The following is a 27,292-nucleotide window of genomic DNA, read 5'->3' on the forward strand; positions in this document are numbered from 1 at the left end:
GCAACAGGTAACACTTTCTGTCTATATTCACTGTCAAGTGAATATAGACAGAATGACTATAGACAGAATACACTGTCACTGCTTCTATAGGTTAAAAAATCTAAATCACCAATCACTTATAGGTTTACAATTACTGTGTCTCATGGTTTGCTATACTTATTTTTAGTTGATGGACTGCTCTGAAACCTAGTAGCAAACCTACTGTCAATTGTGCTTTGCTAATAACTATCTACCTCAAAGTGTTTTAGGAAGAAACTATTTCTGGAAGTTGTGACTAATAAAATGCGAATAGATGTATATCTACAAACCAGGTATAGGTAATAAACTGGGACCTGTATACAGTATGTCTATTTACTGTTATTTCCGCTTTTAACTTTGTAAATGCTGTCATTTTAACCTGTCATTGATCATGGCAACATGCCAGGGCTTGACAATTCAAATATGCATTACAGTATACCAGCTGCAGGTCTACTATTTGGCAAGTCTGAGCCTGAACTGACAGAGATATATTCACTTTAACATGTGTGTGCTCTTTTTGTTAGTAATGTGTATTGGCTTTCACAAAGTTATAGAATTAGCTGTAGATGTGATCAAATGAATAAGAAAGAAGTTGAATTAAAAAATTACATAGTAATGTAGTGCTTAACATCTTCTATTACTAATATAGAACTAATTTATATGGAAAAAACCCATCATATATTTATACATGCCACAAAGTAGTAGAAATGCAAATCATGATAAGTCAAGCCATGGTGATTATACAAATGCACTAAGTGTACTAATATAAAAGATAATGCTTCCTAAATCTACAAAACATAATGATACAAAGAATAGGTGACATATCTGGGTGGGGGGTGTTCGATTGGTTCGATTTGGGGAAGGGGTGGTTGTTGTTTTTGTTTGATTTTTTTTCCTTATTGAAATCATGCTAGAATGATTCAGAATAGGTGTGTGCATTATGGTCCTGAAGTATGAAACAAAAGCAGAAATTCTCATGTCAGTACAAGTTACTTACTTTTATTGTGTAGCACAGAGCACATCTTGCTGAAGCCAAGGGGGAGGGTTTCTAGGTTTCAGCTACATTTCCATTTAAACAACAGCAATATATACAAATAGTCTAATGTTCAGGTATAGTAAGATGTAAATAATTAACATACTTATTTTTTTATTTTAATTTGAAATATATAATACTATATTACCACAAGTTTGTGGAAATCTGAGCATCACACTGATACATTGGTCAATCCATAAACTTTTTCAACAAACTAAGCACACAGCTTAATTTAATGTCTTTATTCAATGTCAAATGTCACAAACTTAGGGCCCCAGATCTGTTCTAACATGACAGTGCTAATACACAAAGTAATATTTATTAGGACATGATTTGCTAACAATAGAATGAAAGAACTGAAGTGGCTTTCAATGAGCCTTGACCTCAAACTCAAAGACACTGAAGACTTTATGAATGGATTGGCAAGCTGACTGCACTATTATATATTTACTAAAATATCTGCTTGATTTTGTGTACTTCTGACATTATTGGCTGATTAGAGCTGTAAAGACTTATGTACATTGCATTTATGGTGGCAATGATATGGCATTCTAATATACCATTCGAAAATGTATATATGCGCCTGTATTCTTTTATTAATTCTTATTCAGAGTTCAAAAATAAAACCCGATTTGTATGCATAAGCTAGGCGTACAATGTATTCCTTTCAGTGTATTCATTTCAATATCTGTAGCCAGCAGTCATTTTAAAAAAGTAGGCAGTGCTAAACAAGCTAATATATAGTAATGGACCATCATTTAAAAAAATTATATCAGCTGCGGCCCGGGTTCGATCCCCGGTCAGGGAACCAACCCCAGCCACTCTTAGTGCCGGTCCCAAGCCCGGATAAATGGGGAGGGTTGCGTTAGGGAGGGCATCCAGCGTAAAAACGTGCCAAATTGAACATGCTGTGGCGACCCCTAACGGGAGAAGCCGAAATAAAGTTTTCATATCAGCTGAGAAAGTACATGTTTGCCTACATAGCTTTGAATGAAAAAAAGGTGCCATCTAAAGGTCAAAAAAAAGGAAAATGGAGCAGGGATTACATGGAGTTAGATTTTTTTGTATTATTCCAAATTGCACACTAGAAAAGTGCCATTATAGTTTCCATGCAGAATAGAACAATCTGGAAGGAAGGAAGGACCATGCATTCATAGGTCTCCTTTATAATTCCTTTTTTGTTTTTTAAATAAAACATTATTTAAATGGACATCTAATTTTGTATAATATAGTGGATAAAAAGGTTACATACCCTAATTGATGATGGTTTTGACAATATGCTATGAAACATGCAGTCAATATTCTTTTTCTCTCTTCTGATTGATACCTATTAGCAATTATCACAGTTTCTTTGTGGCCTATGGCTCTTAGTAACATGCAACCCAAACAATTCAAGAAAATACTACAGCAACAGCTGACTTTTACCTGGTTTTAATAAGTATCACTGGTGTATGCCATTAACCTACAGGCCTAATTTTAAATCTGATTGTTTAACTCTAAGGACATTTAGAGCCCCATTATGAAAAAGTGTGCAGAATTATGCAATCAGGTTGATTTAGTTTTTTAATGTCCCATTTGTTAAATATTTGTTTGCTAGTTTATTTTAAAGATGTGACAGGTCTGACATTTATATGTTGTAAATAGACAATTGGTAATGCATCTTTTTACATTCCAAAAATAAAAAAGCAACAAGATTATTTTGACTATGCCTTATATTCTAGCTATAATTGACATTTACATTTGGCTGACATATATTGACTGCATTCAGTCAAATAAAGAAATAATTATTTTAATTCAATGACTGGATCCAAACATTTATGTTCCAAAGTATTTATTGCAAATGCATATGTATAGTGATCTGTATTTTGCACATAACCAGAAAAAATACCATTATCTCATTGTCTTAGTAAATGCAGTGTAAAAGTATGAAACATGCAAGCCGAAATTCTGCCTTCAGAAATGTTTCGGAGTGAGTTTTTTTTATACGTCAACCTAACTTTTACCAGTACATAAAAGAAATTCATAATTAGATCATGTAAAAAAAAGTGTTGTACAAAAACAAATATATACAATGATAAAGAAAGACACATTTAAAAATAAATGTACATAACGGATTGAGAAATTCAGCATTAGACATTCTCCATAATTCCTGCTTTGACCTTTGACGAGCTTTATGCCTGGGAACTTTACTTTTAGCGTCTGGATTTGCATTATTATTTGATTTTAGCATTCATAATAAACTTTCCACAATGGGTCACAACCAGCATTTATACAATATCTCCCATCATTCTTCATTGTGGTTCTGCACTTGCTGCTACTACAATGCCATGCTGCCTGAGCTGGCTTCTTAAAATCTGATTTTTTGATTTCCAGTCTTCCACCTGTGGCAAAAAGAAATACATTAATTATATTTGATAATAACTTGGAATATGGTAACTGTTAGGTCAGAAACAACAACAACTGGCTTTAACCTTAATTAACTTGCCATAATCTGAAAGAAATGAAAGAATTATTAAAGAAATAGGCTTACTTCTTGCCGTAAAAGCTGGTTGTCCATCCTCAACCTCTCCAGTGTGCTGAGTTCTTCTGCTAATCGATTATTACTTTGTCGCAGCTCCTGAATGTAATCACAGGCCTTTGAGAGGATCCCTCCCTTACTCTGTTGTAGACCATAAGGAGTAAATAGCATCATATTGCCCCATTGCCTGTGACCTATGGTGAAATTCCAGATAAACTAAAAACCAACCTGTCCTGTCTTAGTGGAGTCCAATGTGCAGTCTGGAATAGTCTTGGAAAGCTGAACAATCCAGTTGTTAATCTTATCTCTGCGCCTTCGTTCAACTATCAGCAAACAAGAATATTGCTATGTTGTCAAAATTTTTTGTGTTAGAACGGGCAATAGGCTGCTTTAAAACTGACCATCAGAGCTCACCTTCGTTGTGTTGTGCTCGCCGTTTATCATCTCTAGACGTCCTTGGTGCCTCTGACTTACTATCAGTATATATCAGTATATATACAATTATATATAATTGATTGTATTGTATATATCTCAGTATATATACAATACGGAGAAAATGTACCTTCAACGAATTTCACACAAATCTAATAATTCAACAAAATATAAACAGCTATTACAATTCATTGTAACGTTCTAAATAGGAAGATTAGATTACGTGTTGCAATTTTGCGTGCGAGGTGCAATTGATCTCTGGGTTGCTCCGGTCAAAACCTCCTGTGGTGACATCATCACATATAACTGACCTTTACCAAAGAAGAAGAAAAAGTACTCTTAGCAAAGCGTATAAGCAATCTGAAGCAGTTTTTGGCAAAAGAATCTCTTGTGTTTTATACATAGAAAAGTGATGGGTACATAACATTACTTGACATCTCTGTTATTCTAACGAAAACAGCACTGTACTAAAATTCCAAATATTACATTTATAGAAATATTTCAAATAAGATCAAAGTGACAGTAAAATTTTATTTAAGTATTTATATATTATTTATTATTATATAATATTACATTGTATTATTTATATACAGCGACCAGGCATAACATTAAGACTGGTGAGTGAATAACAATGATCATCTCTTGATGGCACAGGGTAGTGTTTAGGCAGCAAGTGAACATTTTATCCTCAAAGTTGATGTGTTAAAAGCAGGAAAAATGGGCAAGAATTTGTGCGAGTTTAACAAATTGTGATGGCTAGATGACGGAGTTAGAGCATCTCCATAACTGCAGCTCTTTATAGGTTATGGGCCAAGGCTCATTGATGTACGTGAGGAGCAAAGGGTGACCTGTGTGGTCGGATCCAACAGACAAGCTGCTGTAGCTCAAACTGATGAAGAAGTTAATGCTGTTAATGTTCGACCGAGAACCAGAATTGTTTTGCCAGCAAAAGAGGGAACAAGAAAATATTGGGCAGTTGGTCATAATGCAATGCTTGGTTTTTGTATACACATGCATATTCCATCAATGTAAACCGAACTTCTAATTTCTGTACTATATAACTGAACACACAGCACCAACCTACATGACACACACATACACAATCTAGTGGCAGTGCTCTGCGTCTACTAAAAACCAAAGTGGAAAATAACCAAAACAAATCAGAAAAATTATAATGTTATGCTGGTATGTTTTTCTATTAATCTTGATGTGTATAATGGGTCTATTATGAAAAATGTCCTGTTGCACAGTTCCAGCTTAGTGCATGCTATAATACAGGACTTTTTAAAATTACCTGTAGGTGTACCCTGGCTGAGGATTGTGTCAGAGGCCTGCACACCAGTGACCATAGTGCCTGTTCCAGCATCCGAAATAGTGGCAGGGTAATAAGTGTAATGGGTTTCTGTGCCATCCCCCTCTAAGGCTTCAGACTGGGAGAACACAGCCTATTCAGACCAACAAAGGTTTTTGTTACACTAATAGAATCTTAACCAGTTATGAAGAATGTAACACACATTACCATACACTTACCTGGGTAACTGGTTGTGTTGTTGCAGGAAAGCCAGCAACAACACTGACAGCTGTGGTGCCATCTGATTGAGCCTCCAACTGTCCATCTGCTACCTGAATTACCCGATATGTCACCTGCAAAAAAAAAAAAAAAAGGATCACTTCAATCTAGTACAACACAACTCTCAAGATCCTGTTACTTGTTAGATATTGCCTTTACAAAACATAGCCACTACAATTGACCTGAGACATGCTTACAGAGCAGTGTAATACTACACCAGAGTTTACAACTTCATCACTTCTACTCCTGTCCTACCTGCCCGATGGGAGGGTACAGTTCCCCTACCTGCCCCCCAGCTCCCTCTGTCTTGAACAGGTATTTTATGGGCTGCTCAGACGAAAACGTGGCAGCTGACTGAATAGTTGTGATTGCTGATGGGTCTTCAGCTGTAGCCACTACCCCTGATAGAACAACAGAAATGCAGAGTTTTAGTCAATGGAATACCATATCATAATGAAATAATGGATTTCTTTTAGGGCTGGGATATGTAAGAATAAAACGGTGGGGTAGGCCACTGAAGAAAAATAATATAGCACAGTTCAGTAACATCACACCCCAATGGATTTTTTGCAGCAATGTGTTATTTTGTATAGGCCTCCCAAACTGCTTTTAATTAAGCACAAAACCTTTCCTACTTCGGCAATCATGGGTGACAACCAGGAACTGTTTTGCAGCCAAAGAACATGAGAAACTTTCAGTCGTAGATACAATGCTGAACTTTTTGTATTCTTGAGGGGAAAAAAATAAAACAAGAAATAATGGCGCTCAAATGGATAAGTCAAAGTCGAGACCTCAATCCATTAGCAGCATCTAAGAGCTGTACATAATAACACAATCAAACTACAATAAACTGAAGCAATGTTATAAAGAAAAGTGGGCCAAAATTTCTACAAAATGATGCAAACAATAGAAACTTTGACAAAAATAGTTTAATTAAAGTTCAAAGATGGTTTTACATGTTATTAAATGAAAGGGTGCTTTTAGGTATCCTAATGGGCTTCTGAATACTGGGTAACTTTTTAGGGAAAGTAAAAAATAAATAAATAAAATATATATATATATGTGTGTGTATGTGTGTATAAATGACATCAAAATGACATCAAATAACCCTGTAATTTGAAATACAGTGGGAACTACGGTCAAACATTTTGTTATACAAAAATAATCACTTGTTACTACCAAATTAACATCCGGTAGTACATGTAGTAACAATGTCACAAACAAATAGTTTTAGTATAATGATCCATTGCTAGATTTGACATGTTAATGGTCATCACTAACAAAAGTAGGGACATGAACACTGAAATGCACCAGTGAATTTATACTGAATTTCAGTACTCTTAGAATGTCATTTGTCCAACCAAATTAGTGGACCAGAACTATATGTTGTATAATATCGTTAGTGTCATATTAAACATCTCAATTATATTACTATCATAAATAATTTTACCTAATATTTTGGGCTTCATCAGGTGTCAGTGCATCGATAACTCCACAGGTAACTGCTGCAGTAAGTAACTGGTAAGACATTTTTTTACACACCAACACGAAAACAATTTATATCTTTTTTTTTACATAATTTTCCGTAACATGACTCCTTATGATGCATTTGGTGCACCTGTGTGAAAGACTAAGTAGTGTCTAATGTTTTTCCCACCACCCAGAACTATATATATATATATATATATATATATATATATATATATATATATATAATTGATAGAAATATGGAATGATTGTAAGTGAATTATACCTTCTTCAATTACAGGAACATTGCAATCAGGGTCTGGACTTTTCTGCTGCCTACACATGAAGTGATCAGGAAACAAATATATATCAGGAGGATGTAGAAAACACTGAAGTGAGTGCAGAAGAACAGATATCACACACATATACAGGGAGCACTGACCCTTTCATTTCCACCGGCATGTGAAACAGGGAGTCGTGTTTAACCCAGGGTCCTGCAAAATAACAACAGGATTCATATATATATATAAAAAAAATTTATATTAAATTTTTTTTTTTTTAAAACCCTGTCCAAATGTAAGCACGAGCCCTGCAGGCACTCCAATAAAATACGTGCAAAAAGAAATTCAAGCTAATAGCTAGTCAGCTAGCTAGTAAGGCGTTTTTGCGTCACAGGCTATACTAAAACACACACTATACACTAATTGTTCAGTCAGAATTTATGCAAAAAAATTAAAACAAAATAGAAAAACAGCAAAGAGCCAAACATGCTGCCTGTTTAACCTAATGAACTTGATCTTCCATTGAGCAAGCTAATGCTAACAGCGATGCTAAAACCTGTCAGATTTCACCAACAAGTAACGCAAGTGAGGGGATTTAAGGCCTTATTAGCACCGCTTCGTCCACGCGGTTTTAGAAAACACACGTACGGAAATCGGAAACTATTTAAAAACAATGAAAAAGTAATCCACAATTTTTACTATACAGCTTACCGCCTACAAGCCTTGTATTGTTTACGTGCGCCGGTAGGATCCTGGTTGCCAGATGCTTGATATTTCAATAAGCATATAACCAATAATAATAATAATAATAATAATAATAATAATAATAATAATAATAATAATAATAATAATAATAATATACAGACTGATAGTGGCATGTCCTGCAAATATTCTTCATTATTTTATTTGAACAAGTAATAACAGACATACTTATATGCTTAAATAAGTATGTAGCCCACTTTCATCAGGAACTGTTAACATTTAAAGTTAGGTAGGGCATTTTCAGCTGTAAAATAATAATATTATTATTATTATTTTTAAACAACAAAAAACTATTATACACTGTTTACAATTGTGCATTCAGGTGGGAATGCACAGAGGGCAGCACAATAAGGGGCATAAACGAGGTAAATTAAACAAAATAATATACTGTTTCTATGCACATTATGATTATATATATATACAGGTGGAAACTTAAGTGATTGTACATAAGGTGCACTAGCAAGTGGTTATATTGATAAAATGAAAGTACACAAGCATATCAGTGCCATCAAATGGACAACCTAAAAGACTGTAGATAAACCCAGAATATGTTTTATTATTATGGGATCTCGCCTGTTCTGGCAACATAAAGTGTGTGTGTGTGTGTGGGTGGGTGTGTGTGTGTGTGTGTGTGTGTGTGCGCGCGTGTGCGTGCGTGCATAGTATGTCATTATTAATCGACGAAGGTTGCCGCAGCATAAGGTGAAAATAATAATTATACAAGGTGCAATTCCAACTTTTGCCCACGTTTTTCATGTTGTCTTTTTTGTCTAATATAAATGCCACACGAGTCAAAAGCCTCGAGTCCGGAAAGGTTGACTTTTGTGTAGCTGGTTGAGCGTTCAGTTTGAAATTTGATCTCAGGCGGTGATATTAAACACTGTATGTTTCTTTTGTGTTAAAGCCTAAAATGCACAACACGCGCACACACACACAGAGCGTTTTCTTTATATATTTTGTTATTGGTGGAGCATCAACACTCAGGATAAACACATCGGTCTATTTTAAACCACATCAGCTCCAGAACCTATGAGATCTATGATTCTCGGTTAACAGACTGTAGACTGCAGGGTGTATAAGCAGGGTATGAACACAGTATGAGAAGGTATGAGCAGGCGTACCATATAGCAGCTATTTCTAGATACAATAAAGTACGGAATTCCTAAGAGGCCATGCATTATATATTTTCTTGTTTTCTTGTGACAAGGACTTCATTTTCCCATGATCACGACATAACAAACATTACATCAAGAGCATGTTCTAGATGCAGCATCATTGATAATTAGCATATTTTCTGATATATATCAGAATATGGTACTGTCTAAAATGAGCTGAAATCCCAGTAGTCAAACCACAGACTTCTACTTGTGGTTCTGAGATGGCAAGTGAAACTTTGGTTCCTGTACTTGTGGGTTTGTCCCTTGGATGTGAGATAAGAGTGATAACTATGTGCTTTGAATGATGTTAGGTGGGAGTTATTCCAGTAGTAGTGTGCCTTTTGCTAACTGGACCCAGTGTGTTACCCAATATGATCTTTTGAGGCAGAATTCGGGAAAAGGCAAAAAGAACATTCAAGGAATTCAGCCATATCAACATTCAACTGGTTCTCCCAGGCCACCACCAGACTGCTAATTGCCAGTAATATGTAAAACTTTGTAAAAAAAAATTGTACATTAACAATGGAATAAAAAAAAGCCCTAAACTAAATGAACAATAACTGATGAGTACTGAATACTACTTTTATGCCTTTTCTTTTATGATTAAAAGTGTGTTTGTTCAGCAACTATTGTGATTATTATTGAATTATGTGTTTAATTTTTATATTAAGATAAAATAGACTTAGTGTAAATATTCATTTGAGTAATATTAAATACTCATACTACTGAATGCTTATGCTTATTTGTTGAAGGCAGAAGTTCCCATAGTGTCAGAATTACTAACTTCTCTAATTATGAAAAGCATAATTAATCAGTTTCAGTATACAATTTTTGCTGACTACTTTTTTTTTTTTTTACCATCAGCTTATTGATCCAGTTAAAGTCCAACATGTCGACGTAGTGAAAACTGTAAGGTTCAGCTAAAATGATTAATCTGTATTCATTTTATCAACTAAAATGGTAATGAATAAATTGAAGATTTATTTATTGGTATAATATATACCTAAAATTAAATGGGACTTTAAAGTTTTTCGTTCCAATGAACAAGACTGTATAGTAGTAAAATCTACATTTACAGATCAACAAGGTCTACTCCTTAAGATTATGTTAATAAAATCTTGAGAAAATGTAAAAAATAAATTTTTATCACAATCTAATCACATGCTTTTACATTTTTTGATGGGCTTTTAAAGCAGTTGGACGTCGTTTTATCTAAATACTATAAAACAGATTTTGGCAAACATCTGTTGTTTTTTTTCAGCTAATAATATTTTAATCTATATCTATCTACTATAGTCAGTCATGTGCCAGAATGATTATACATTTTGTATACCTGTATACACTAATAAATACAGAAGATAAAAACTGTACGCATTTTTACACTTATTTTCTTTTCCCACAAAGCAGATGTAGAACATACAAACGTGCAACAGCTACAAAATCACTTCTCCTTTTGCTTCTCAGACTGAGAAGTCATTTATGTTCCTATATGTCAGCGTGTAAATAGAACAATAATACCGAATTCTCCAGGCCACCTCTGCCTTTATCTTATTTTCATTTTGGATGTTGATACGTTGGCAGATAGAACCTTAATAATTGTAGTTTATAGGTTAGTGTGAAAAAAGAATACTTTTTTTTTTTTTACGTTTTTTTAATATTTCACATACAATCTCATTTAAAAATAACACCACATCAGAACAACATATTTTTTGTTTATTTGCTTAACTATTTTTGATGATTATATTCCAATAATTGTGCGATATATCTAAACTGCTTCTACCGGTTTAATATGTTCAAGTTGTACTTTATGTTTTGACCTCTAACAATGTTTGAGAAAATAATCAGGTGCTAGGTTTTCCACCTAAAGATCAAGGCTCTGTGTGGGTGAAATGTTTGTACAAGAGAAACAAGTTACACAATGTGGGTGTATGTTTCCTGTAAGTAAACAGTGTATAGTACAATGACTTTGAATTATTTTCAATATATTATAAACCAAAATATGAGTTACGTATTGCTATTTTTTACACTAACCCGTTATACATGCAGATTTTCAGTCTTAGGTATTGTTTTAGTTTGGAATTAATTTCTGCTATATCTCACATTTAATGGGTCTGAAAAAGCCAAGAAAATCTAAACTGTCAGATCTCTTCATTAAAATAAAATATTACACCTGTTACTTTTCCATGAGTACAATGTTTCCACTGAAATAGTGTCACATATATTTTGTCACATTTCTTTCTGAGAAAATATTAATTCGTCTGTATAAAATATATACTTACTGTATGTAGACAGTTATAATAATTACTTCAGTGAATCCACAAATAACAGTTAAAGTGGCTTATATTTGTATCATTACAAACACACAGACAATTCTACTAAATTGACATGACCCATATTTTGCTGTTTGTGTCTTATTGACTTACAGCAAAATCAATAGTTAAATAAAAATATATTATTTTCATAGATATCACACAGTAAAAGCGACAACATAGCATTGCACTTTGACATATAGCATGTGCAATGTTGCCGGTTAATCATTAGTGACAGGATAACCGCAGATGGACCTCTTTTGGACAAAGTATCTTTAAAAAGATCCTCAACTGTTAAAACCTGCTATTTTCAATAGACTTCATCATGGAGGTCAGCCATTTCAAAATGAGGATAAGGCTACTCTTAGCCTGCTTCTTTTTTCTTTCTGTTTATGGAAAAACCTCAGGACCGTAAGCAATCATAAAATATGTCTTCATACTTTGTTTATTTAGTTATTTGTCGAATGTTATGTTTAAAAACATTCATTTTTGTAAGTTATAATTTAATTAATTAATTTAATTAAATGTATTAATAAAAATGTTTTTTTTGCATATTTTAAGATTCAAATTAGACAATTCTTGTTTTAAAAAAAATCTTAAAAAAAAACAAACAATGGTTTTCAAATAGTCAAAAAGTTGCATTTGGTTTGCTCAAATTCAAGCAAATCAGATCAGTAAAAAAATCCTGTTACATTGGCTATTTATGGCTATATACATAAATTGTACCTTAAATGTATTAGGCCATCACCTGCTGTCAAATGCCTCACCCTTACTGCAGTCTGATCTGGTAATTGTAAGCGCAATCGAGTCCAGTGCTATTTTTAGGTTTAGAGTGCAGAAAGTTGAGTTTATGGACTGAGTTGACCTGCTTGAAGAGCAAGGTAGCTATTCAGCAGTGAGATCAAGAATGAAGTTTTATAAGATATAAGAGGTGTGAAAGATCTGGGCCAGGGCCTGTTCAACTGTGGGATTTTACACTAGGCATTTTGGATATCCAGATAGCAGGTATATGAGGGGAAAACACAATGGAGCTGAAGCACCAGATAAGCCATTTGCAAAAGGCATGGGTCAGCCAACTGTGAGGGCCACTTTGGACATCAGCATATTTCTCAGAATATTATGAGCCACTAGATCACTGAGGGGACAGCTGAGAGACCATACAACATCACACAATACTCATAGTTACCAGAGTTGCTGCTAAAAGCTTTTTTTTACTCATCACATATTTCTGCATTATTAAGTGTATTATTATTATTATTATTATTATTATTAATAATAATAATAATAATAATAATAATAATAATAATAATAATGTGTTTACAGTTGATACAAGTGATAAGGGAATGACCACAAATATGCCAGAATGCAATTATAGTACTAAAGTATATTGTTTAACTTATAATAGACATCAAAAACCAGCCCCAATAACTTGAGTTGACTTTTCTCGTAAATTTATAGACATGATTAGATTTTACTTAAGATGCTCTGTTAATTCCGTATTCAATTCAATTCATTTTTATTTGCATAGCGCTTTTAACAATGGACATTGTCTTAAAGCAGCTTTACACAGATAAATTGGTATAGTAATAAAAGTAATAATTTATAATTGTAAGATTGTCCCTAATGAACAAGATGTTGGCGAATGTGGCGAGGAAAAACTCCCTGAGATGGCATAAGAAAGGAACCTTGAGAAGAACCTGACTCAAGGGGATCCCATCCTCATTTGGGTGGCACCGAATCTCCATTTATTACAGATAAACTATGTTGAAGAGTGCAGTGATGGTAATCATATGCAAACTGTAGTGTTGATCATTGTAGCAGACTTTTGACATTAAGCGATCAAATCCATCCTCAAAGCTCCTGTGTTACTCTGTAATTTCATGGATCCCCATGCCATTGATGTGAAACTATCCCCAGTTGCACAGAGTGGCCTCCAGTCGAAGAGAACGGCATCCATAATTTTTGACTGCTGCTATTGCTCTTTTGTACAACATTTTGTTTACATTTTTGTAAATTACCATGTTCACTTTACTCTTTTACACACCGTAGTGTGCAATACTTGTGTTGTTTTTGCACTGTTTGCACCAGGTTGCACACGATGCACTTTATGTGGCGAGGACACTCACTAGTCCTTAACCCTGTGTTTTCTGTAATGTAGCTCTTTGTTGTTTTATGTAGCACCAGGGTTCAGGAGGAACGTTGTTTCATTTCACTGTGTACTGAGTCAGCTATATATGGTCAGAGGTGGCAAAAGTACACACATCCATTACTGAAGTAGAAGTACAGATACTCATGTTTTAAAATACTCGGGTAAAAGTTGAAGTACTGATTGTACCTTTTTACTTAAGTGAAAGTAAGACAGACAGACAGACAGACAGATAGACAGATAGATAGATAGATAGATAGATAGATAGATAGATAGATAGATAGATAGATAGATAGACAGACAGACAGACAGACAGACAGACAGACAGACAGACAGACAGACAGACAGACAGACAGATAGATAGATAGATAGATAGATAGATAGATAGATAGATAGATAGATAGAACATGGTCATTGCATAGTACAGGTACACAGCAATGAAATGCAGTTTGACATCTACCAGAAGTGCAAAAATTAGCAATCGTGCAAATAGTGCAGATAAACATGTATCATATGTACAGCATGTGATTGATATATATATATATATATATATATATATATATATATATATATATATATATATATATATATATATATATATATATATATATATATATATATATAAGCATATGTACAGTGATTACATATAAAGGCTATAACAGTGCAGAGATGTGTGGACATCATTAAGAGCCTTTGCTATGTTTCCACACGGACAGCTAATGAGGTGATACCGGAGAAAGTGCACCTCTTTAAGTCAAGAAGCTTTTATATAAATATAATCATAGACATTTTACAGATTTGAATGATGTTTTTATCTGTACGATCAATAAAGACAGTAATTTATGTTCGTGTCGCCATTATGAGGGAAAACCCACAAAACGCCACCCAGAGGGTAAATTGTGTAAGACATGGCGGATTTGGTGTTTGATTTGAGACTTTGTGCAAAAATAAAACAAAAGTTTACTGATTAAAAATATTTTTTGGTGGAGTTTATTTATTTATTGTATATCTAAGTAAAGAAGGGACGTTGTGAACAAGTGTATGCTTTGCTGGAGGTTTTAATTTTTTTTTAAAACCTCTTTTATATTTATTTATTTATATTTTTATAAAAATGGTAAAAACAGAAATGCGCGCTGAATTGATGGCGTTTACAATAATTTTATATATATATATATATATATATATATATATATATATATATATATATATATATATACAGTGAGGAAAATAAGTATTTGAACACGCTGTTATTTTGCAAGTTCTCTCACTTAGAAATCATGGAGGGGTCTGAAATTGTCATCGTAGGTGCATGTCCACTGTGAGAGACATAATCTAAAAAAAAAATCCAGAAATCACAATGTATGATTTTTTAACTATTTATTTGTATGATACAGCTGCAAATAAGTATTTGAACACCTGAGAAAGTCAATGTTAATATTTGGTACAGTAGCCTTTGTTTGCAATTACAGAGGTCAAACGTTTCCTGTAGTTTATCACCAGGTTTGCACACACTGCAGGAGGGATTTTGGCCCACTCCTCCACACAGATCTTCTGTAGATCAGTCAGGTTTCTGGCCTGTCGCTGAGAAACACGGAGTTTCAGCTCCCTCCAAAGATTCTCTATTGGGTTTAGGTCTGGAGACTGGCTAGGCCACACCAGAACCTTGATATGCTTCTTACAGAGCCATTTCTTGGTTATCCTGGCTGTGTGCTTTAGGTCATTGTCATGTTGGAAGACCCAGCCTCGACCCATCTTCAATGCTCTAACTGAGGGAAGGAGGTTGTTCCCCAAAATCTCACAATACATGGCCCCGGTCATCCTTTCCTTAATACAGTGCAGTCGCCCTGTCCCATGTGCAGAAAAACACCCCCAAAGCATGATGCTACCACCCCCATGCTTCACAGTAGGGATGGTGTTCTTGGGATGGTACTCATCATTCTTCTTCCTCCAAACACATTTAGTAGAATTATGACCCAAAAGTTCTATTTTGGTCTCATCTGACCACATGACTTTCTCCCATGACTCCTCTGGATCATCCAAATGGTCATTGGCAAACTTAAGACGTGCCTGGACATGTGCTGGTTTAAGCAGGGGAACCTTCCGTGCCATGCATGATTTCAAACCATGACGTCTTAGTGTATTACCAACAGTAACCTTGGAAACGGTGGTCCCAGCTCTTTTCAGGTCATTGACCAGCTCCTCCCGTGTAGTTCTGGGCTGATTTCTCACCTTCCTTAGGATCATTGAGACCCCACGAGGTGAGATCTTGCATGGAGCCCCAGTTCGAGGGAGATTGACAGTCATGTTTAGCTTCTTCCATTTTCTAATGATTGCTCCAACAGTGGACCTTTTTTCACCAAGCTGCTTGGCAATTTCCCTGTAGCCCTTTCCAGCCTTGTGGAGGTGTACAGTTTTGTCTCTAGTGTCTTTGGACAGCTCTTTGGTCTTGGCCATGTTAGTAGTTGGATTCTTACTGATTGTATGGGGTGGACAGGTGTCTTTATGCAGCTAACAACCTCAAACAGGTGCATCTAATTTAGGATAATAAATGTAGTGGAGGTGGACATTTTAAAGGCAGACTAACAGGTCTTTGAGGGTCAGAATTCTAGCTGATAGACAGGTGTTCAAATATTTATTTGAAGCTGTTTCATACAAATAAATAGTTTAAAAATCATATATTATGATTTCTGGATTTATTTGTTTTGATTATGTCTCTCACAGTGGACATGCACCTACGATGACAATTTCAGACCCCTCCATGATTTCTAAGTGAGAGAACTTGCAAAATAACAGCGTGTTCAAATACTTATTTTCCTCACTGTATATATATATATATATATATATATATATATATATATATATATATATATATATATATATATATATATATATATATATATATATATATATAAAATTATTGTAAATATATGTATATAATACAAAACGAATTAAAAATGTTGTTACCTAATGAATGTATCCAGGCTGAACATCCACAAATAGAACACAAGCAGAGAAAAGATGATGATGATCAGGAATGTGTCTGTTCTCAGTACATCACTGACTCCCTCTGTCTCATCCACATTAACCCCAAACTTCTTACTGCCTTCTGCCTGCTGATTCTTATCTTCGTAAAGAGTGAGAGTCAGGACTTTATACACCAGTGGATTAAAAAAAAAGCAGTAAAAGGAAATCAGTTGTTCGGCTAAAATCGGCGCGCAGTGAAAATAAAAAATGTGATATTTCACCAAATGGATTAAAACTAAAGTAACGAGTCTGTTTTGAAAATGTAGGAAGTAAAAAGTACAGATATTTGTGCAAAAGTGTAATGAGTAGAAGTAAAAAGTTGTCTGAAAAATAAATAGTGGAGTAAAGTACTGATACCGAAAAAATCTACTTAAGTACAGTAACGAAGTATTTGTACTCCGTTACTTCCCACCTCTGTATATGGTTGAAATGACAATAAAAGCTTCTTGACTTGACTTGACTTAACTTGACTCATTGACTCCAGACTCAGGATGAAGCAGACAGATCCTACGGGAGAGGGGCAGGAACAGTGTCACTGGTACTTCAGGAGCATGTTAAACTCAACCGAGAGAGAAGAGGAGTGACAGGGAGAGAAAGATATGGATTATTAAGTATTCTTATTGTTGTATAAAAGTTAGGGACACTGTGCAATTGGGGACTCAGTCGACTCGCTATGGCAGCATTACTAAAAGTAAGAGCCAGAAGGTAACAGACGTTAGGGATCACTTGGATAAAAGACATGATTGAACACATGAGTGAACGTGCGAGAGTGAGGGGACGATAGCATACAAATATCTCAGTTCACCAAACATTCTACAGTAAAAACCATGTAGGACGAGAATAATTAATTCGTGAAAATTGCTCGTAGGTCCATTTGCTTATACGTTCGAAAGAATTCATGTAAAATCGATTTGATCCGTTCTACTTAAAAAGTATTTGTAGCCTATTTCAACAAACAAATATACTGCAAATTACCATACAGTAAACATAATTTAACACTTACCCATGTGGTACTGGTTGACATGAGCCTCAAAGGGCAGACTAGGGTCAATAATTACACCAAGAGATGCTACATAACCGGAAAGTTTACTTCTAGCTGCATCTCTTCCTAGAAACTTCTTATCCAAGTTAAGCAGAAGGAAGTTATCAAGCATCCACTGTATAATGTCCTTTACACATTCCTCAACATTGTTAAGCTGATGCAGTAGTATTAACTGTTAAACTGATAGTTTAGATCTGTTATGTAGCTACGTTGTCTCACATAAACTTACATGAACATATCATCTTGCAACCAAGTACTTGTAAAGAAAGAACAACTTTATTATTTTTTTGTCTCTAGACATTTTATGGTGACATTTCCTGCAGTGATAGAGTCTGGCTCTCAAGCCACATTTTGTGTGAGTCTTTTGAAGCCTAATGAGACTCTTCAAATGAACATTTATCTGGTTCACAACAATGAAACCAGAACTCTTTTACAAGAGACAGTGGAAGAGGAGATTCACCAGTGTTCTCATTTCAAGGTCAGAACCCCCTCAGACCATAATAATAGTATAAGAAATATTATTATCAATGCTGTTGATGTTATTGTTATCTTTTACATTTATTACTAGTGATTGATGTTCTTTAACATGAACAATATCTTAACAGGCTCCACAGGTTGAGGGAGAATCAGTGCAGGAGATCAGTGTAGAAGTCAAAGGGGAAAATTTTAAGATGACAGAGAAAAGAATAGTGATGTTTAAATCCTACAACACATTGGTATTTATTCAGACTGATAAACCCATCTACAATCCAGGCCAAACAGGTGATTAATTTCATCAGTATGGAATATAATATTTAATATAATATCTATTTAATACAAATTTCATTGTTACTGATGATACCTTGCAAACTGCCACGTTTCTCTACCATTTTTTATTATTTTATTTTTTTTAGTGAATTTTAGAATTGTCACTATGGATTCAAATTTTATTCCTCTTGAGCAAAAGGTAAGCATCTATGTCTCTGCATGTGCAATAATTTATTACAGAATGGCAGGTTTACTGCCCATTCTGTCCTATATGTTTACAGTATGTTGTCAAAAAGTTCCTAGTGTCATTTTTGTTTCATTATGCTATGCACATATTAATATAGTACCTCTTTTTGTGTAATATGTTTTTTTTTTTTTTGTATATTGATATTCATATACAGCGGGGAAAATAAGTATTTGACACGTCAGCATTTTAATCAGTAAAAAAAAAATTTTTGTTTCTTAGTGGGCTATTAACACAAAATTTCCACCAGATGTAGCCATCAAGCCAAATATTGAATTCATACAAAGAAATCAAAATATTTAAGTATACAAGTTGAGTCATTATAAATAAAGTGAAATGACACAGGGAATAAGTATTGAACACACTTTATTTAATACTTTGTAGAAAAGCCTTTGTTGGTGATTACAGCTTCTAGACGCCTCTTGTATGGAGAGACCAGTCATCTGCATTGCTCAGAAGTGATTCTGGCCCATTCTTCCACACAAATGGTCTTTAAATCTTGAAGGTTCCTTGGGCCTCTTTTATTAACTTTGACCTTCGGTTCTCTCCATAGATTTTCTATGGGATTTACATCAGGTGATTGACTGGGCCATTCAAGCAACTTGATTTTCTTTCTTTGAAACCACTTCATTGTTTCCATGGCCTTGTGTTTGAGATCATTGTCTTGCTGAAATGTACACCCTCATTTCATTTTCAGCTTTCTGGTAGATGGCAGCAGATTTTTTTCCAGAATGTCCCAGTACATTTCTCCATTCATCCTGCCTTCAATATTATGAAGTCTGCCAGTACCCCTTGCTGAAAAGCAGCCCCAAACCATGATGCTTCCACCCCCAAACTTAACTGGTGGTATGGTGTTCTTGGGGTGGTGGGCAGTGCCATTTCTTCTTCAAAGTTCAATTTTGCTTTCCACAGGCTTCTCCAAATGCTCTTTTGCAAACATTAACCGAGCCTCAACCTGCTTTTTGTTCAGCAATGGAGTCTTGTGTGGCATTGCTTATAGTTTTCTTTGAAACAACAGTACCTGCTGATGCAAGTTCTGCCCGAGTGGTTCTTGGCTCTTGGTGAACTCTCCTGATTATTCTTTGGACTCCTCGGACAGGGATCTTATGTGGAGCACCTGATTGTGGCCGGTTTATGGTGAACTGATGCTCTTTCCATTTCCGGATAATGGCCCCCACAGTGCTCACAGGAACATTCAGCATTCTGGAAATGCGCCTATAACCATTCCCATCAAAATGCTTTTCAGCGATAAGATTACGAAGATCTTGAGAGAGTTCTTTGCTTTTACCCATCATGAAGTCTTTCCTATGTGCCTCCTTGGTAATGAGAAGCCTTTATAGACCATAAATTAGGACTAAAGTGGCTGATATCAATTAGTACTGATAGGGGGCAGGGTTTCTCTCTCAATACTGACAGATTTCAGGTGATCTCCTGGCTTTCTATGCCATTTTGCACCTTGTTATCTTCATGTGTTCAATACTTATTCCCTGTGTCATTTCACTTTATTTATTATGACTCAACTTGTATACTTAAATGTTCTGATTTCTTTGTATGAATTCAATATTTGGCTTGATGGCTACATCTGGTGAAAACTTTGTGTCAATAGCCCACTTAGAAATCCCTTTACTGATAAAAATGCTGATGTGTCAAATACTTATTTTCCCCGCTGTAAATGTATGCAGAATATAAATATGCAGGATGATATTAGTGACGTGATCGTGAAGTGAAACAAATTTTTGCATTTTCATATTCTCTTTTACAGTACAGCACAGTAATTCTTGAGGTAGGTAAATGAAATTTAAAATATTTTTGTTTGTGACACTGTGGTTTACTCAACATTTGTACAAATTAGTTAGTGTCTTTAAAAATGTCTATATATACCTATAATCTATAATTTATCTATAAAATACAGGACACTAATCAGAACAGGATTGGTCAGTGGACAAATGTCCATTCGACAGGCCTGATATTGCAGCTTTCACATCAGCTAAATGCTGAAGCTCCAGAGGGTGATTACTCATTACAAGCCAAAACTGAAAATACGCTGACCACACACAATTTTAAAGTGCAAAAATATGGTAAGTTATACCATTAGTAGAGTACTTTTTGATTTGATTTCTTGTTGATACAGAAATATCTGAAATAATTTACTGTAATAAAGAAATGCGATTGACTTTCAGTCTTACCTAAGTTTGAGATTACAGTGAAAACACCAGAGAAGCATAGCATTGGTGAGGATGAACTAAAGCTGGAGATTTGTGGAAAGTAAGTGTTAATTTTATTTCAAGAAATTGAGAAATTTTAAATCTGTTTTATTACTTTATTTTAAACATTTGCCCTATTAAATTATTTAAAATCCAGGATACCCCAATATAGACATTTGCATAAAAGTTTACAAAAAATAAATAAATGACCATTTATTGCTTGTGCATTTTTAAGGTACACTTATGGACAGCCAGTACCTGGGGAAGCACTGGTGGAAGTGTGTCGAGAATTTAGAAGTAATTATTTTCACAGTGCCACAGATGATGCACCCATGATTTCACCGTGCTTAGCTGAAAGAGTAAAGGTGTGTAACACTATATAAGATTGCATAATTTGGTTTGTCGAAGATCTAACCCTGCATTTGCTATTTTGGTTATCCTAATAGATGAGTCAGACTGGTTGTTCCTTCCTTATATTGAATGTATCAACATTCATAAATTCTGAATTTGAAGATAATTTGAAGAACCATCTTAAAGCTGCTATTACACTGATAGAGGAAGGAACAGGTGAGTCAACAACACATCTGAACAATGCTAACTTAAAAATATTTTTTTAACTTGAACATTAAAATTTCTTTCTTTTGTGTAGAATTTTCCATAGTAAAATCTGTAATGATAGAGCTCACGTTCAAAATCGGTAAAGTGGAACTTTTGGATTTACCAAAAACATTCGAACGGGAGAAATTTATAGAAGGAAAAGTATGTTTTTTGTTTGTTTGTTTGTTTTTGCATTTATTATATACACATTTGCTTTTATAATTGTGATGTTTGTACATTTCCCTGATTAACAGATTAAAGTTACAACCTTCAGTGGAACACCAGTTCCTAACAAGAAAGTTTATCTGTCGGAGGGTAAATGGTCGCCTAGCAAGTTATTACAAAATCTTACTACAGATAGTAATGGATTCGCAGACTTTTCAGTTGCTTCACCTAGACATCCTACAACAGAGATTAAATTGCATGTAGGATCACCTCCTCACTTTATTAATTTATTTATTGAAAGCCATTTCAGTAGATCTTTAAAAAATCCCTATTTCATTGTTATCTAGGCAAGTGTCTATCAAGAGGAAAAATATCATGGATACAAAACTCCATTCTTTTCAAGTTCTAATACCCATATACAGCTGTTCGAACCTGCCACATCATACAGTCCAGTGTTCAGTGAACTGACAATAGAGACCTCAGAGGAACCTATCAAGTGTGGTGCTGAAATTCCCATAGCTATTAACTATTATATTGTTGGGGAAACCACTAAAAGTTGCAGTATTTACCTTATATACATGGCAAGTACATGCATTAAAACTTTGGACACTGCAATACATTAATTGTCTATATTCTAGTAAGTTAATTAAAATGTGCTTGACAATGATCATCTTATATTTTGTTTTTCCAATCCAGGTCATATCTAAAGGAGCAATAGTTCATCATGGGCATAAGAAAGTTGAATTTGAAGAGTCTGCAGGTGTCAGAAAAGGAGAAATTTCATTTAATCTATCAGTTGTTGTTGAGTTTGCTCCAGTAGTGCAAGTTGTGGTTTACTCTGTCCTGCCCAGTAAGAATGTCATTGCTGCTAGCAAGAATTTAAATGTGGAAAAATGTTTCCAAAATAAGGTAATGCTGGTTCATTCAGATTTTATTTTGTTGCCTTTAAAAGTCTACTGGTTAGTAACAGCTATTTTTTATTTTTTTTAATTTTTTATTTCTTTCTTGTGGACTCTAGGTTTCTCTGCAGTTTTCTCCCTCCAAGGCAGTTCCTGGTGAGAAAAACACTCTTGAGCTCAAAGCTCATCCTGGTTCACTGTGTGGCCTCAGTGCTGTGGACCAGAGTGTGTTCATCTTGGAGTCTGGAAACCGCCTAGACACTGACAAGGTGAAATTAAGATTGCTGAAACTTATGCACATACAAGTATTTAGGTTTTAAGAATGTTTTATCTAATCTAGTGTCTAAGTGAGCTGAAGCTATGTACTAAAAAGTGTAGGTAGCAGAGGTAAAAAGAAATAAAAATCAGGCAGGGAAAGCAGTCCTAGGATAACTGCTAATCAAGCATTCAAAGAAATCACAGTTTAGAAATAAGGGAATTAAACATAAAACACTGTATCAAATATAGATACTAAGTAGACAAGACGCCAAAGAAGAGAACCAGTCAATTTGAGCACCTTACACCCTTCTTTTATTCCATATTTAATGCTATTTTTACATTTAAACATTAAAAGTTGTATGATGTCAATAATATATATGTAACATCACTGTCTAAAAAGCAAAAAATATATATATATATCCTGCACTGGCTTACATTTCTTGACACAGCTTTTCCAAAAAAGGGAATTTAGTAAAAAATGGTGAATTTATTTCTGTTGTCATATATAATTTAAATTAATACATAAAGAATTAAACAAGAAGTGTTTTATATAATCAATATAATCCATTTAGAGTAACGTGCTAAGGTCAATGTAAAGTACAGTTGTCTTGAGAGAAAACTGCTTACACTCATTATGCTATATAATGTACACCGACCAGGCATGACATTATGACATTATGAGTGGTTTAATGAATAAAACTGATTACCTCTTCATCATGGCATCTGTTATTGAAAGGAATATATTAGGATCTGAGCGAGTTTGACAAGGGCCAATTTGTGATGGCTAAACAACTGGGTCAGACATCTCTAAAACTTAAGCTCTTGTGCAGCTCCGATCTGCGTCGGTCAGTATCTCTCAAAAGTTGTCCAAGGAAGGAACAGTCGTGAACCAGTGACAGGGTCATGGGTGGCCAAGGCTCATTGATGCACGTGGAGAGCAAAGGTTGGTCCGTGTGGTCCGAACCAACAGATGAGCTACTGCAGCTCAAATTGCTGGAAAAGTTAATGCTGTTAATGCTAAATGGGTCAGGACTGTTTTGGCAGCAAAACCAAAATACAATATTAGGCAGGTGGTCATAATGGTTTGCCTTGTCGGTGTATATCATTATATTATATAACATTGCATTAGAATTATACCAAGAGTAGTAATGTGTTTACTTGTTTTTTATTGCTTTGCTAACATGTTATTTTAAAATCTCACTTACACTAATGAATTATACATACAATTTCATTTCTGTGCATTGCGAGACATTATTTTATAATAATAATAATAATAATAATAATAATAATAATAATAATAATAATAATAATAATGACACATTATGTATTATTCTATAGATATTTAATTTGTTGCCAGTTACAGCGGTATCGGATTACCCCTATATGATTGAAGAGGCGCAGGAGTGCATAAATGTTAGACCTCGACGGAATGCATGGTTTGAACAGGCTTACAATACTTTGAAGGTAAGAGATTGCTTGTAAATTTTATCACAGTAGACATCAACATAAGTTGTATTAGAACATAATAGTTCAGAATATTCTATAGGGTTAGTTTGTTTGGAGCCTAATCTAACCTTGACAATATATAACTTGAGATCTGGGGGACCTGCTACATATTTTTTGATGAAATGTATAGTTATGCATTATGTTATGTACATATAGTATGTGTATAGGTATATATTATCCACACTGGGTAACAATGTATTCAAAATGCTGTAACCCAGTCACCAAATTAACAGGCAGTTTAATTTAAACTCAAACTCCAAAAAAAAAATTCACACATTGTGGTCAAATGCATTGCTTAATTTGAAATTCCATTACAAAAACATTGTCCAAATATTTACAGCCCTGACTATATATACATTTGAATATCTGTAAACCCGCAATTAATTTATGAAATTACATAATGAAATGAAATACATTTTACAAAACACGTGCTAGAGCTGCAAGCCAGCTTGCTTTTCATGAGCTGGCATGGTATGCTTGAAGTGAAGGGGGAATAATCCCTGACAATCAGCCAGTTATATAGTGTACAGTGCACAGCATGGAATAATCATCGATACATGGCATGAGCTTCCTTGCCACAGTCGCCATGGCTAGCTCATCGGGATAAATACACATTATTTACCTTAACTCTTCAATTTTGTAAAGCTGCTTTGAGACAATGTCCATTGTAAGAAGCGCTATAGAAATAAACTTGACTTGACTTCAGCTACACATCAAAAACTAGAATGAGAAATTGGCATGAACATGGCATAGTTGGTGCCAAATGGAGTAGTTTAAGTAATTCAGAAATTGCTGATCATCTGGGAATTTTACACACAATTCTTACATCAGCAATAGATTGTGATACATCCCCAACAGCAGGTTTTTCATTGGACCCTGAAATAGTGCTGGTGCTATAGATCGCCCATATGGCATTACAAGAGGTGATACTAAAGGCCATCTTGAACTAGTCTCTCTTCTGGTATTTGTATACACTTTTGTCGGTTGAGTTTTGTGAAGATTTTTGCCACAAGTAGTCATATTTGGGCAGAGACCAAAAGGAAGGAATAGAGATACTTGATATTGAGCCACTTTTTAAGAGTATACATTAATAGACTCTATTTGGCAGAAAGGTGTAAATATTATTGAGACATCCATGAAACACAAACAGGGCCATTCAGGCCTCTCCATTGAATAAAAGTGTTACAAGCCCCACTGGTGGTTAATCCATGCACAATGCCACTAACTCAGTAGGGTTTTGTTGTTTCTTGTTGTATCTGCTAATTTCCCTCCTTCTCACAGTGTTTCACATATTTACACCCATCACTACCATATCTGCCCAACAAAAACAAAAAAACAGGCTTCCACAAAGATCTGGAAAGTGGATCTAACACAGAAGATGGATATGATTCAAGAATGCACAATTTAACAAGTTAATTAAGTATTTAATATAATATCTGTCAGAGTGTCTAGATATCACCCTGCAAGATTTTAAAATACGTCAGATATGGAAAAAAGTTACCTTTAAATACCTATGATTGAATTTTATTTAATTTTATACTTTGTGGTTTATTATGTGATTTACAATAATTTACACTAATTATTATCATCTGACAGGGTGTGGGGCTGAAGATGGCAACAAATTTGGCTATCAGACAACCTCAATGTTTGACATACAAAGGCATTCCGTATTTTCGTGGAACTGCATATCGGGGTACAAGCAAGCCCTTTTTTTTTTTAACTATAACTATTCATAAATGATTGTTTAATAAATATTGCAGTTTTTCATTTATAAATATCTTGTGCATGCATAGTACAATAGTACAGCTGATATATAGATATATAATGTTTTAATTTATTTATATATATATATATATATATATATATATATATATATATATATATATATATATATATATATATATATATATATATATTATTTTTTTTTTATTTACATTGCTTTTTATCTGTATTGTTTTTACTAATTATTCTACTAAAACAAGTCATTACCACATTAAATTAGTTACTTTCTGTTTAATTGCAGGGCCTTATGCAATGGAAGGGTTATCAGATTATGCACAATCTGGATTAGTGCTAGATTATGAACCCACTGAAACAGTTCGCAAATTTTTCCCAGAAACATGGATATGGCAGATGTCTAAAGTGGGGTTAGTGAACCAGCATTTTCATATTATATTTAATATTTTTTCAATAGTAAGTAAGAGAAATTGAATATAATAATGTTTTACAGTGACTCTGGATCAGTAGAGCTTCCTGTTACTGTTCCTGACACCATCACCACTTGGGAAACAGAGGCTTTCTGTGTGTCCTCTGTAGGTCTGGGACTGGCTCCTCCTGTTCAGCTCACTGTATTTCAGCCATTCTTCCTGGAGCTCTCGTTGCCCCACTCTATTATTCGAGGAGAGGATTTTGAGCTTAAGGCCACTGTCTTCAATTACCTTTCCAAGTGCATTATGGTACTGTAAAGCCAAGACTTTATGACTACAAGTAGGAGTGTAATGGTATGCAAAATTCACGGTTTGGTACGTACATTGGTTTTTAAGTCACGGTTCGGTACAATTTCGATACGTGCAAAACATAAACACAGATTATTATTTTTAAACATTCGTTTACATCAACAGTTAACATTTTTTTAAACAATTTTATATAAAATGTCTACTTTTTTATAAAAAAAATAAAATTGAATAAATACAATTAATTCACTACACTTTATTATTATGATTAAACTGAGTAATCAATTAAATTGGCACAAATTAAACTGATTAAATACAATTTAATAAATGGAAAAAGTTAATTAAATTCTGTAGTAATATTTACATTTTTTTAAGATATGATCTACTTAACTGTTCTACTTATTTCAGCATACTTTAACAAATGTCTCTATTCCTTCCATCCTTTATTCATTCACTCCCT

General features: G+C 34.4%; 2 protein-coding genes across 9 annotated transcripts in view; one reads left to right on the forward strand and one right to left on the reverse strand.

The window, feature by feature from the left end:
- Positions 1-2,865: 2,865 nt before the first annotated feature.
- Positions 2,866-8,160, reverse strand: usf1 (upstream transcription factor 1). Of its 8 annotated transcripts, none has more exons than XM_083547640.1 (12): positions 8,031-8,088; positions 7,481-7,532; positions 7,325-7,374; positions 7,022-7,076; positions 5,827-5,972; positions 5,532-5,645; positions 5,296-5,446; positions 4,225-4,312; positions 3,984-4,042; positions 3,798-3,892; positions 3,582-3,710; positions 2,866-3,432 (listed from the first exon to the last, which is right to left on the reverse strand). In XM_083547640.1, exons 4-12 carry the CDS (start codon positions 7,038-7,040, stop codon positions 3,343-3,345), a joined length of 891 nt encoding a protein of 296 aa, XP_083403766.1. In that variant the 5' UTR covers positions 7,041-7,076; positions 7,325-7,374; positions 7,481-7,532; positions 8,031-8,088; the 3' UTR covers positions 2,866-3,342. The 8 variants fall into 8 exon arrangements, with proteins under 8 accessions (XP_083403766.1, XP_083403770.1, XP_083403767.1 ...); XM_083547644.1 differs by having other exon boundaries at positions 5,857-5,972; positions 7,022-7,073; positions 8,031-8,073; XM_083547641.1 differs by having other exon boundaries at positions 7,022-7,073; positions 8,031-8,073.
- Positions 8,161-8,740: 580 nt separating this feature from the next.
- The window catches only part of LOC310730582 (uncharacterized protein), a 91,100-nt gene continuing 72,548 nt past the window's right edge, over positions 8,741-27,292 (forward strand). The window contains 19 exon segments of the mRNA XM_083549597.1: positions 8,741-9,129; positions 9,695-11,958; positions 18,057-18,237; positions 18,365-18,521; positions 18,653-18,705; positions 20,513-20,533; positions 20,663-20,828; positions 20,931-21,015; positions 21,190-21,319; positions 21,401-21,521; positions 21,604-21,713; positions 21,806-21,976; positions 22,064-22,297; positions 22,413-22,625; positions 22,735-22,884; positions 24,212-24,337; positions 25,976-26,072; positions 26,403-26,526; positions 26,610-26,835. Coding sequence (XP_083405723.1) covers positions 11,873-11,958; positions 18,057-18,237; positions 18,365-18,521; positions 18,653-18,705; positions 20,513-20,533; positions 20,663-20,828; positions 20,931-21,015; positions 21,190-21,319; positions 21,401-21,521; positions 21,604-21,713; positions 21,806-21,976; positions 22,064-22,297; positions 22,413-22,625; positions 22,735-22,884; positions 24,212-24,337; positions 25,976-26,072; positions 26,403-26,526; positions 26,610-26,835 — 2,451 coding nt within the window. The 5' untranslated portion in view covers positions 8,741-9,129; positions 9,695-11,872.

This window comes from Silurus aristotelis (assembly GCF_946808225.1).
Source record: "Silurus aristotelis genome assembly, chromosome: 8".
NCBI lineage: Eukaryota > Metazoa > Chordata > Actinopteri > Siluriformes > Siluridae > Silurus > Silurus aristotelis.